A 13,312-nucleotide genomic window follows, 5' to 3' on the forward strand; every position below is an offset into this window, starting at 1 on the left:
AAAATCCCTTGAGGAGTTTTTAGGTTTAGAGTTTTATTGTCTGTGAGTTACTGTCTTAATTTATCACAGTGATTTCAGATTAACTTAATAGGTCATACGGATAGCAAACACATCTAAACCTTTGTTGTGTATATGGTTAGTTGTGCTTAGGGAGACCAGTATCTTACCAAAGCTTCTGGAACTGGAGTTCCAGACAGCTGTGAGCAGCCATGTGGGTGCTGCGAATGCAACCTGGGTCCTCTAGCAAAGCAACCATTGCTCCTAACCACATAATTAAAGACCTGCTTTAAGTCTTGTTAACCTTAAAGGACATGATGAATCATTGAGTAGCTGTGAATGAAAGTCAACATTAGCAGGGAGAAAAGAATAATATTCATAATGTAATTTTATTTCTTTAGCTTCCAGAACCATTTATTTTATTCAGATTGTACAAGGAATTTATAGACCTTGCAAAAGAGATACAACATGTAAATGAAGAACAAGAGTCAAAAAAAGATAGCCCCGAAGACAAAAAACACCCACATGTGAGCATAGAAATCAACCGCATCCTTCTGAAGAGCAAGGACCTGCTGAGGCAGCTGCCAGTGTCAAATTTTAACAGTCTTCATTACCTCATAGTACATCTGAAGCGGTAAGAGTTTTTTAAAAATAGAGCCTCTTTTAGTGGGTGAGTAGATCTGTTAAATAAAATACAGCATGGTTACCATTTTAGTGTATTTTTAGTTTTACCATTTTAGTGTAGCAGTGTTAAGTTTATTCGTGTTCTTTTTTTTATCTTGTCTCAAGTCTGTTTGTAACAACAGCACAGGACATTGGTCATCGGCAATAGTGTGTACATGGGTGTGTCACTGCAGTCCGTGTGTCTTCACATTGGCACGAGCCTTTTCTATGGAGCCTTTGCAGGGGTCTGGGCACCTTTGGGAGCCTGAGCTGAAGCTTTGGCCTCTGCCTTGATTTGAACCTTGGGTTTTGGTTGGTAGAGCCTACGACCCTTGGCCATGTGGCTTCAAATCCTCTTCCCAAGCTTGGGGTGAGCAATGAAAGCTGGAGCCCTTTGGCATCTTGGGCTTGATGGCCTGAGGATTCACAAGGGCCTTGATGGCTGCTGCGCGTGCGCTCACTGCCTTTGCATTATTTCTTGCTTTCTTGTGCTTCTTGGCAAAGCACACGTTCCTCAGGAACTTGGGTTCAACCCCCTTAAGAGATTTGTATTTTCGTGACCAGGGTTTCTTGATGCCATTTCTGTGCCATTTGTGGGACTGGTTGTGTGTGGTGTGATTCTTGGACTTGGCCACGTCTACAAGGTAATCCGTGGCTCCGGCTGTGCCTGGGACTGCAAGAGAAAGAGAGCCATGTATTTTCTTTTTTTTTTTGGAATGGATTTTATTTTTCATAAGGATAGAGGAAAGAGCAAATGTATGTTCAGGCAGCCTACATCGTCCTCAGATGTGTCCTGTGAGCTTGGCTCTAGCTGGAGGGCCAGGCTGTCTGTCATCTGTGGGCTCACAGACCGGCATGCATACACAATAGTGCATTATTTTGTTCGATAGTTTTTTACAGCATCTGAAGGAAGATGGAGTGAGTCAGCCTTTAAGAACTCAGTTGTGATTTAGTAATCCAAGGATGCTCAGAAGAGCATTCCAGGCAGGACAGCAGGCACAGAGAGTGTGGTTAGGCTACACTGCAGCACGCACACGGGAACCTGATAAATTCTTGCATGCTTAACAGCTCAGTTTACCATCTTACTTCTGTGCCCACTAAAGATTTCTGAGCCAGGAATTCTACATGTTCAGATTTGCCTCTTACATCTTTCTGGCAAAGACAAGGACAGTGGGCTGGAGGGGAGATGTTTTCTAAAGTTGTCGCCTCATCTCCATGAGTAGTCATAGAAACAAGAGGCGATAAGAGCTGGAAGTCAAGGGCATGGGAGAGCAGCAGTGTAGACAGAGGCCAGGAACTGACCTGGGTCTGAGCAACAGCCTTGGTTAAAGGGGACTGACAGTAGTATTCTGTCCCCATTATGAAGACCTAGAATTCTATACAGAAGTAGTCTTGGAAGGGTCTCTGTTTCTGCTGGGAAAATGTCAGTAATTCCTTCTACTTAGTATTTATCTTAATACAATGAGCATGTCTTTTTCCTAGACCTCTCTCACAACTTGACCCTTGACTGTTTCATAGACATTTTACCGTGTGTGTTGGCAGCCAGCATGGTCCTCAGGTGCCTTCCATGTACCAGGATGGAGAGATGAATCTACTCTTCCCAGCCCTTAGTAAACTACACCAGAGAACTTTAATGCAAGTCTCACAAAGTGTGTTCTGCCCTACAGGGTGGTGGATCATGCAGAAGAGAACAAGATGAATTCTAAGAACTTGGGAGTGATATTTGGACCAACTCTCATTAGGCCACGGCCTACAACGGCTCCTGTCACCATCTCATCCCTTGCTGAATATTCCAATCAGGCACGATTAGTAGAGTTCCTTATTACTTACTCACAGAAGATCTTCGATGGGTCCCTCCAGCCTCAAGCTGTTCTGTCTAACACAGGTGCTGTTGCACCTCAGGTTGATCAAGGGTGCCTTCCAAAACCTCTGCTATCACCAGATGAAAGAGACTCGGATCATTCTATGAAACCACTATTTTTTTCTTCAAAGGAAGTAAGTTGTTTGTTGTTAGTTTGTATGTGTGTGGTGTGTGAGTGCATGCACACAAATGAAAAGCCAGGCTTGGACTTGCCATGGCACTTGGATAGAAGTCATTGGACAACTTTGGGGAGTTGATTTCACCTCCACCATGTTGAGTCGGGGTCTGTCTTGTTCCTGCCACTGTGCAGTGTGATCCAGGCTGTCTGGTTCAGAAGCTTCGGAGACATCCAAGGTTTGTGCCTCACTGGAGAAGCTCTAGGATTACATATGCAAGCCACCACATCTGTCTGTCTGCCTGTTTGTTTGGTGGTTTGTTTTCTGTGGGCTCTGGGGATCATGCTTGGGTTGTCAGGTTTTGTGAACAGCACCTTTAACCGGTTTTGACTGGTACAGGATTGTGTTAGAACTGTGTGGTGTTTATTTGAAATGTGCTGTGCTTCGGCAAGTGTGAACATTCTCTCCCATTGTTAACAGGATATCTGTACTACAGACTGTGACAGCAAAACTTTTGAATCAACTACGTCATTTGAAGAATCAGAACGAAAACAAAATGCATTGGGAAAATGTGATGCTCCTCTCCTCGGTGAGTAGCCTTGTGAAAAAACTGGGTACAAAAGTAACACTTAATAAGTAAACTGTTGTTAAGGTCCAAGGTGAGGGCACTGGGTTCAGTCTCCAGTACTGCAACAGTCTGAGAGAGAAATAATAACAAAAATTATTCAGATAGGGTTTGAATCCAGTTTTGTCTGGTTTATAAATTTAACCTATTTTTTGTTTGTTTTTCACTACCTCATGAAATTAGGTTCCTAATTAGAAATAGTAATAAACATAACTAACGAACATGACGGCTCAGAGCCATGTATTCTTACGTAACAGGTGAAGGCAGGTAGGGACAGTGCGAGGCCTACCCAGTGCCGATCAGAGTAAAGACCCAACTGCAGAGCCCACACTGTCTTCTACTGTGCTAGCGACTCTTCTTGCTGGTCTAAAGGAATACGTTCCTTTGGTCCTTACAGGCCGACTGCAGTGAGTCAGGTCCCTTAGAGTATTCTGGGAATGTGGGGAAGAACCCAGGGAAGTAAATCACAGGAACATTTTTTGGAGCCAGGGAAGAAAGGTCATCTGATAACTGAAGAGGTGGCGCATTGGTTAAGAGTGCTTGCTGAATTGACCCAAGTAGTTCTGAATACCACTCACAGCTGCCTACAGCCTCAAGCTCCAAAGGGGTCCAATAGCTGTGGTCTCTGAGAGTACCTGTGCCCATGTACACAGGTGAATTAGAGGTCAGCCGAGATGATGACTGACGAGTGACACTCATGGTCACCTGTATATGTATACACCACACCCAGGAATGGGAGAGATCAGGCCACACACAAGGCCATGGCCAGCTGCTATTCAGAGTCAGAACAGTATTGGGGTGCCAAATCATTTGATTCTTCTCAACACCAAGAAGCTGGGGCTCAAAGGCAGGGCCTTTGCAGGAATTGGAATTTCTTGAGTAGATATAGCCAAAAAGAAGAGAGAAACAAAAAGGCAATATGGAGAGCTGAGGACTCAAGGTGAGAGTGTGGCCACGGGACCAGACTGATGGAGAAAAGAAAATAAATCTGGGAGCACCCAGCATCCGGAAAAGACTTAAAAAATGACTTAAAGCATAGTCCTTCAGCCTTGGTTTGACCTAGGGGATGTTACAGTTTGTTAGCAGAGCAGCTGTGAGGAGAACCCCTCTCACTGTGGACTGAATGTGACTAAAAATAGATCAAGTGAGGTATCTTGAGTTCTTGGTGTTCAGGACACACCTGCATTTGTTGACTGGAGGTGGTGTAATTTTTCTGAGCCAACTCACTAATGTCTGCCTGTTGACTTTTTTATTATTCAATTTATATCTAGATTGCTACCTCTTCCTGACCCCCACTCCCTCCCATTGTCCCTCTCCCCATCCCTTTCTCCTTCTCTGAGGTAGGGGAGCCCCCTTCCCTCAGGTATCCCCTACTTTAACACATCAAGCAGGGCTAGACACTTCTGTCACTGATGTCAGACAGGAAGACAGCCAAGTTAGGGGAGCAGAGCCCACAGACAGGCAACAGCTTTTGGAACAGCCCCGTACCTGGTGTTCACGATCTGCATATCTGCTGCCTATGAGCAGGAGAAGGGGGCTGTTGACATTATTGATCTACAAAACACTGTTTATGGGGAAAATATTAGAAAAAAATTACTAGTATTTTGTTCTGTTCTTAACTCATTTGTAAAATGCTTTGTGGTTGGGGTTTTGCATAAATTATGCAAAAATTAAATGAACTTTTAAATTAGAACTGTATCGTTAAAGAACGGTTAGGTCTTCTGCATAGACAGTACTGTGTTGGGGACATTTATAGAATGTCTAGTGTCTGTCTGTCTGTCTTACTCAGATTCTGGTGTTTATCATGTGTGTCACTTTCTTTTTCAGACAACAAAATACATTTGCTTTTTGACCAAGAGCTGGAGTCGGCATCCCAAAAGATGGAAGATGTTTGTAAAAGCCCCAAGCTACTGCTTCTGAAATCTGATAGGGCAGCAAATAGTGTGCACAGACATACTCCAAGGACCAAGATAAGGCCTGTGAGCTTGCCTGTAGATCGACTGCTGCTTCTTACCGGTTCTCCTACTGAGAGAAGCAACAGGAATACAGGAAATGTAGACTCAGACAAGTTTGGCAAGAATCCTGCCTTTGAAGGACTCCATAGAAAGGACAACTCAAATACTACTTGTTCCAAAGTTAATGGCTTTGACCAGCAAAATGTACAGAAGTCTTGGGACAAACAATATGAACGGAACAGTTTTACTGCCAAGACTACGATAATTGTTCCCAGTGCCTACCCTGAAAAGGGATTGACAGGAAACACTGGGAATAACAGGGACCATTCTGGGGGTGCTGCTCAGCCCAGTAAAGCACATGCAGAGCCAGCCAGATCTGCAAGAGACGTGTCAGAGCGCAGGTCCTCTGACTCCTGCCCTGTGGCTGCTGTCAGAGCACCCAGAACACTGCAGCCCCAGCACTGGACGACATTTTACAAACCACCTAATCCCACCTTCAGTGTCAGGGGGACCGAGGAGAAAACAGCCTTACCCTCAGCAGCTGTGCCTCCTGCCCTGGTGCATGCTCCCCAGATTCATGTGGCAAAATCAGACCCAGACTCAGAGGCCACTTTGACTTGTCCTGTGCAGACAAGTGGTCAACCTAAAGAGAGCTCTGAGGGTCCCGGCCTGCCTGAGGGGACTCCAACCTGCCAGAGACCTCGACTAAAACGAATGCAGCAGTTTGAAGACATTGAAGATGAGATCCCACAATTTGTGTAGGATTGTCAGATTTTATATTATTCTGTTTTATTTTGTGAGAGGAATGTTTGGACAGGGCCCTTTTGTATAGGATTGCCAAAGCTGTTTGTTGGTGTGTTGTTTGTTGGTCGCGTGGGTTGGGAGAGTGTTCTGACAAGGCTCCATTTATGCCTCACTGGGATGATCTTTGAAGTTGTAAAGAAAATGGGTGGATTCGTGTTTTTAGAGTTGATTTTCCCGAAAAATGATCCATTTAAATGTATCACTGATATATGATACAGGTTTTAGCAGTAGGTGAAATTGGGGAAAATCGGCTTTAGTGTGGAAATTAGAGCAAATGCATATTTATAAAGCGTTTCTGAACACAAGTGCCTGACAGGTGCTCATGTGCTGTGGTTCCTCCGTTTCATGGGGCATCTTTGAGCACCTCTGCTTCTGTAATTGTAAGTCAGCTTTTATTCGTTATTTACATAATAGCCAAAGAGTTTGCCAATCTGTATTTAATTATATTTTAGTTGCCGATTTTTACATGTGGCAGTTAAATTGTACCCCCAAAAATGCACTTATACCTGAATGGTGTAGTTTCATTACCTCTGTATTTGACTTTAGATGGATTTAATACATTTGGTAGGGGTTTGGGGTTTTGTTTTGTTTTATCCCTTAGTCTTATCTGTATAAACTATTTTGCCAACAGTTCTGAACACATTTTATACAGTGGTCCAGGAAAGATGCTATTTTCAGAAGTTTTGAAATTTAGTACATTTCCTCTTTTTACTACCTGGACTTGTTTAAACTGTTTCTTTTATAAGAAGTGTTTTGACTTATGGATCATTTTATGTCTTTTTCTACCTGACTTTCAACCATTGAAAATGTATAGTTCTTTCACATGGAAAATGGAGTGAAGATTTATTTAAGTTGATCCTAAGGGTACACTTCAATAAGCCTCATGTTTAGGAATTTGAGAGAAGGTGTAGATGACCGAATTTGTTTTGTTTAAAAAAGAAAAGAAAAGAAAACCAACCAACAACTTAGTTTCCAGAACTTGTGCATTCCTGTTATTCTCTGTGTCATTGTTTGTCTAAAATAGGATGTAAAAGGGACAATACAGTAGCCTTTGTATGTGTGAATTACATTATGCTTTTGTATGACCTTGTTATATTTGATAAATATATGTATATATTCACTTCTTAAATTATTTCAGGTTCTCATGGCTTGTCTGATAATATTGCCTCTTACATTGTGATCTTCAGTGTAATTGACCATTGACTTAGGAATCTGCTCTCAGAGCCATGCATCCCTTACCTGTAACATGGAGTGTTTTCTGACAAGTTGTGTTGGAGTTCTGTACCATTAAGAACTAAGAAGAAAGTAACCAGCCTTTTCATGATGAAGCTTGGTTATATTACACACCCTATTGCTGTGGAGAATCTAAAATGAAATCAGCCAACATGTATTGAGCCCCTTCTGTATAATGCAAACTTAACAAAGTTTCTACATACACTTTCATACCTGTAGTGGGCGGGTGAGCCTGCAGTCATTCCCCTGCCACTGGTGGCAGCAGAGATTTCAGTGACATACTTCCAAGTTCCACAGGTTTTACCAGCAGAATTAATATAAAACACAGGGCTCTCTGATGTTGAGGGTTGGTGTTCTTAGCGACTGTGTGATAGTACGGTACTAAGGATCACCAAAGAGTACTTAATAACAAATACCCCTCCAAAAACGCTTACTGTGAAATAAGATCTCTGTGAATCATTTCTGCATGTGTGGTTCAGCAAACAGTAGGTATATTCACACTGTTATTCGGGTGTGCATAATTCACCATCTCAACTTCCTCACCATCCCAGAGGAAGACTTGTGGTTTTAACTCCAGCTTGAGTATCCGGAGACAGCCTAGCCGATGACTATATCGTGGCATAAAGCTGCCTCTGTTTCTAACTTACCAAGTGACAGTTCCACTTGTAGATCTTTCTACCTTTGGGGTTTCCTGGCTCTTTCCCAGCCTATGGATGCTCTCTTTTCCTGGGTACAGTGAGCAAGGTTCTTGAAAGGAATTGCAATTTCTGGAGTGCCCACCAGGAGTTAGGGACTCCCTGTTTACTGGAAACTGGTGTGAGCAGGGGAAAGGGGCAGAAGGTAGGAGATCTTATGGAAATTTCTGGCAAGCAGTTATGAAAAACTGACCATATTTCCCTAAACAGGCTTAGCAGAACTTGTGGCTATTAACTTTAGATGTACCATAGTCCAGCTAATTTTATTTGCTGTGGAGACACTGATTTCTGTGGTGAGGGACTCTCCTGGTGCTCTCACCAGGAAATTGGCTTGCATGCACCTCATTTCCTTGTGCCTTTAGGATGAACTTGGGCAGCCTATTCACAGCTGTCATTGTATTGCAGTGTCTGTATGCTTGACTGTATACATCTTTAATGGCAGCTGCTCGGTATCCCTAAGTTTTGCTCCATGTAATTCTGGTTTTCCCTTTCCTACAGATAGGAAATAATTTGTGTGCATTGATGTGATTAGATGTGTGTATGATTCAGTTAAGATACATAGTCTAGCAAATTTCTATGCTCACAGTTGGTATACAGAAGTCAGTTGAATTCCTGTAAACCAGCAATGGACAGAAACAAAAGTTTTCAGGGTTTTAGACCAAAAATTAGGCATTTTTTCAAAAATTTCATGCCCCATTGGATAAAATTTAGGTTTTTGAGCCCTTAATATAGTCTTTCCTTTCCATACTTGAAAATCCCCCCGCCCTAGGCATCTCATCTGTGCTAAACAAATCCTCAGTGGAGGCTGCACTGGTTCTGCCCACACTGATCCCAAGCATGCCAGTCAGAATTCTGAGCTTGTGGGGTATAGTGGTGCCTCTCAGGAGGCAGCGGCCAGCCCGGTCTACATAGGGAGTACACAGTGAGAGCGACATGGAGAAACATGAATCAAAAGCAAACCTGATCTGTGCCTTATCTTCCCAGATATGTGGATTGAAATGTCTTCACAACCAGTGTAATTACTTTGCCAGTTTAAAATTAACATTTAAAACAAAAACAGTGAAGACTTAATTAGTCATGTCTCCAAGTTACACGTTTTCTTTTGGGGTTCATCTTTGACATTTCACATAAATAACTTGAGCGGTAGCAATGCCTCACTTGATTTGTATATGTTCCTGTCCACTTCTCATGGTATTTGAAGTCTTCCTATGTGAAAAAGAATGGTAGGTATTAGCTTTTTGTTACTGTGACAAAATGCCTGAGACAGACAAAAGAGGGAAGGTTTGAGCTCTTGGTGTCGGATTTCAGTTCGTGGTCGGCAGGTTCCACTGTGTTGGGTGTGAGCTGAGACATCACACACAGCAGAGGGTGTGTAGCAGAGGGGGCTGCTGTCCTCATGCCGCTAGTCTTTCAGTGGTATGCCTCATGTGATCCACTACCTCCAACCAGGCCCGTCCTCCTCCGTTCTCCACCACCTCCTAATAGTCTGTTTAGCCAGAGAGCCGTCAGTGGATGAGAATCTCCATGATCCAGTCACCTCTAAACAAGGCTGCACTGGGGAGCAAGCCTCCAACACAGTCTTTGGGAGTCACAGGTCCCAACCATAACAGTGTCACTAGACTTGGAGCCTTTTACTGTCTAAGCAATGCTGGGTGGCAAGTAAATGTCACTCTGAGCTGTAGAGATCAGGTACAGACTGTCTTGGTAAGAGCTGTAGGCACACAGTGGTTCTCAGTTTGTCTAACACTGCAACCCTTTAATACAGTTCCTCATATTGTAGTGACCCCCCAACCATAAAACTATTTTGTTGCTACTTAATAACTACCAGTGTGTGAATTGTAAATATTTTTTGAGGTAGAGGTTTGCCACGGACTCCTGCTGAGAGCCCGAGGCATAGAGCCTGCTCTCACAGTCGCTCTGTGCTAAGTTCTCTTATTTCTCACTGCACTCTTTAAAAACGCATTGGAATTATTTAATCGTTTTGAGACAGGTTTAACTGCCTATTCACACAAGCAGATTGACAACAAACTGTTCGATAAAGTTCCTCTAGCTAGCAAAGTAAACTCGGGTGTCTTTGTTATAAATTGTCTCATTTCTAAAACTTGATCTTTTTAGAGCAAAGGCAGCTAGCTATCGGTCATACCTGAAGATGATTTTTCTTTCTATTGCTAGACACTGAAATTAGGGAGCATCCCAATTCTGAGCTCACTTTTAGTGTGTGCATATAAAAAAAAAATCATTGCAAATTTTCATCTAAAGTATCTTAAAAGTTTTTCTGAGTTGCAGTGAGTTGGGCAGACAGACTTAATAAGTCAACCTCTCCATTCTCTCCCCAAAGAACAGTTCCGGAAGCAAGGTAAACAGGCTTTAAGAGATTTAGGCATAGCAGGAACAAGGTGCCAAGGTCGGTGTTTAGCTTTTGCTCACAAGAAAAGGGTCAGAGAAATCCAAGTGACCAAAAAAAAAAAAAAAAAAAAAAAACCCGAGTAAGCCACTATATTTGGATTAATTGATGTAAGTTCTAGTTTGTTTTTAGAAACACAACAGAAATTAGTGACCCATTGTGAATGTAAAACTGGGCGGGTTAGAAAAAAGAAGACTGGTCCTCGAAGACTGAAACGTAGTAGCTCTCTTCATGTAAGATGAACGATGCCTGAGGCAGCTGCACTTGCTGGCAGTCCCAGCTAGTCACGAGCCTGAAACCGGAGTCTCTGCCGAGAAAGTGTTCAAGGCCAGGTGCCAGCCATGTGACAAGAACTTCACTTAAGGAAAAGTGAAAGCAAAAGATTAAAACCGAATGGTTGAAGTCCAGGCAGGAAAGAACTAAAAGACTTCTTTAGAAAGACATAAATGCAATAAACATTGGAATTTGATGTTGAATTAATTCTAGCACATGACAAATGTGGTGGTTTGAATAGGAATGGCCCCACAGAGTCATGTGTTTGAGTGCTTGGTCCATAGGGAGTGGCACTGTTGGAGGAAGTGTACACTGTGGGGTGTGCTCTGAAGTCTCAGAAGCTCAAACTAGTTCACTTCATGCTGTGCTGATCAAAATGTAGAACTTTAGCTCCTTCTTTAGCACTGTGATTCCCACCATGACAATAATGGACTAAACCCCCAACTAAATGTTTTCCTTTAAAAGAGTTGCTGTAGTCATGGTGTCTCTTCACAGCAATGGAAACCCAAACTAAGAAATTGGTACCAGGGACTGGGGTATTATTGTGATAGGGCCTGGCCATGTTTGTTTGTAGGAATGTGGACTTTGGATCAGAAAAGCAGTTGAATGTTCTAAGTAGGGCTTAATGGGCCATCCTGTTAGGAACATGGAAGACAGTGGTGCTGAGGGCGATTTGAAGGGTAAGGGCCTGGTTCAGGAGGTGTCAGAGGAGAATTTTAGGGTGCCCTAGAAACTGTTCTTGTGAAATGAAAGTGGCTGCTTTTTGCCCTTGTCTGAAAGTCTGCCTGAGGCTAAAGTGAAGAGCTTTGGATTAATTTCAGTGGCAGAGGGAAATCTCAAAACAGCCTAGTATTGATTGTCCCGTAGTTATTAAAGTTTACTCTCACAAAGATTTATCATGAAAGAGGCAGGCTGAGCAAATAAAATTACAAAATGTACAGATTGAGGAGAAAGAGGCACCAGGAAGTGGGATGTCATAAATGATGTCAGATGGAGCCGCACTTGCTGGTCAGGAGGATAGTGGAGGAATGCAAGGCTAAGGTGCACCTTGGCCAGAGCTAAATCCTGTGTTCAAGGAGATAAACAGATTAAAGAGAAGCTGGAGCTTAAGTGGAATAATGGGAGTGGTGACCTTAGGGCCAGGCCTCACCCTTACAGTAGCCTCCAGTTTGAGAAAAGGAATTAAAGAACAGTCCCATGTTAGGTGTGTTGGTGCATACCTTTAATCCCAGCATTTAGAAGGTAGAGGCCAGCATATCTCTAAATTAAAGGCCAGCCTAGTCTAAAGAGATAGTTCCAGGACAGCCAAATTTAGGCAGGAAGGTAGGAAATGATGAGAAACAGGAAGCTGGAAGAAGATGGACTTCAAGGAGGGGCCATGTTCCAGCCCAGCAAGCAGCGAACTTGGCAGCATCAACCACAAGGTTCTGGCTTTAGAGTTAAGGGTAGAAGAAAGGGGTTATGGAATTTCCCTCTGCGACTAAGGAAAGCACCTAAAGGAGGGTGTCCCTGCATGAAGCCTAAAGTGAAGCCTGGATTGCCTTGGAGAACCCAAGATATTGGAGATGCCAGAGTCATAAAATCCCTGCCAAAGAAAGCTGCCGACAGAGTGGAACCAGCCCACCAGAGAAGTGTGTTGCCGTCAAAGAAGCTGAAAGGAGTTGGAGATCTGTAGAGTATTTTGATGTGGGGATGCAGAGTTTGGAGCTTGCTCAGCTGGTTTTCGGTCTTTCTTTGGTCCAGGATTTCCTCACTGTGCTCTCTTTCTTCCCTCTTGGGATGGTAGTGAGTATTATGTACCATTATATGTTGTAAGTATGTGATCAGCTCTTTCATTTTGATTATTACAAGGGATCTTAAGAGATTACATTAGTTTTAGACTTTGAACTTTGGACTTTTAAACATTGTTGAAGCAATTATAGACTATGAGGACTTTTGAAGTTGGACTAAATGCATTTTACACTATGTTATGAACTACAAGCCTATGGGGGCCAAACCATTCAACTGTCCCAGAGTCCACATTCCTTTCAACAAAAGTATGGTCAGGCCTAGCATACGTATCAATATTCCAGTCCCTGGTACCAACTTCTTAGTTTGGGTTTCTGTTGCTGTGAAGAGATACCATGACCACAGCAACTCCCTTAAAGGAAGACATTTAGTTGGGACTGACAGTTCCGAGCGTTAGCCTATATTGGCATGGTGGGAAGCAGGGCAGCATGCAGGCAGACATGGCGCTAGAGAAGGAGCTGAGAGTTCTACACCCTGATCTGCAGACAGCAGGGAGAGACCGAGCCACACTGGGCACAGTTTGAGCATACGGGGCTTCAAAGCCAATGTAGACACACTTCTTCCAGGAAGGCCACACCTGTTCTCATAAAGCCATTCCTCCTAATAGTCCCACTCCCTGTGGGCCAAGACTTCAAACACAGGAGTTTATGAGAGCCCTTCTTATTCAAACCACCACATTAACCAAGATGGGAAAGGCCAAAGATGGAGTTAAATATTAAAATGTTCTGTCATCATTAAGGACATATTAGAAGCAATGGTTTGTATTAAAAATCAAAGCTGTTGTTACATTTCAAAAGTTGAAATAGGAGAAAATTAAGTTGTTTGTGCTGCCACGTAATAGAAAAGTGAAGACTTTAGGTGGGATTACTTGGGTAATCTAAAAGAGGGCAAGATCAAA

The 13,312-nt window shown here is 43.0% G+C and overlaps 1 protein-coding gene across 4 annotated transcripts in view; it reads left to right on the forward strand.

Moving 5' to 3' along the window:
* ARHGAP29 (Rho GTPase activating protein 29) overlaps positions 1-7,135 on the forward strand; it is a 60,979-nt gene extending 53,844 nt beyond the window's left edge. For all 4 annotated transcript variants that reach the window (XM_080915106.1, XM_080915105.1, XM_080915107.1 and 1 more), the window contains 4 exons: positions 399-631; positions 2,328-2,655; positions 3,118-3,226; positions 5,090-7,135. In XM_080915106.1, coding sequence (XP_080771232.1) covers positions 399-631; positions 2,328-2,655; positions 3,118-3,226; positions 5,090-5,979 — 1,560 coding nt within the window. In that variant the 3' untranslated portion in view covers positions 5,980-7,135. The remainder of the gene's footprint in view (positions 1-398; positions 632-2,327; positions 2,656-3,117; positions 3,227-5,089) is intronic.
* The last annotated feature ends 6,177 nt before the right edge of the window (positions 7,136-13,312 follow it).

This window comes from Micromys minutus (assembly GCF_963924665.1).
Source record: "Micromys minutus genome assembly, chromosome: 4".
Taxonomy (NCBI): Eukaryota; Metazoa; Chordata; class Mammalia; order Rodentia; family Muridae; genus Micromys; species Micromys minutus.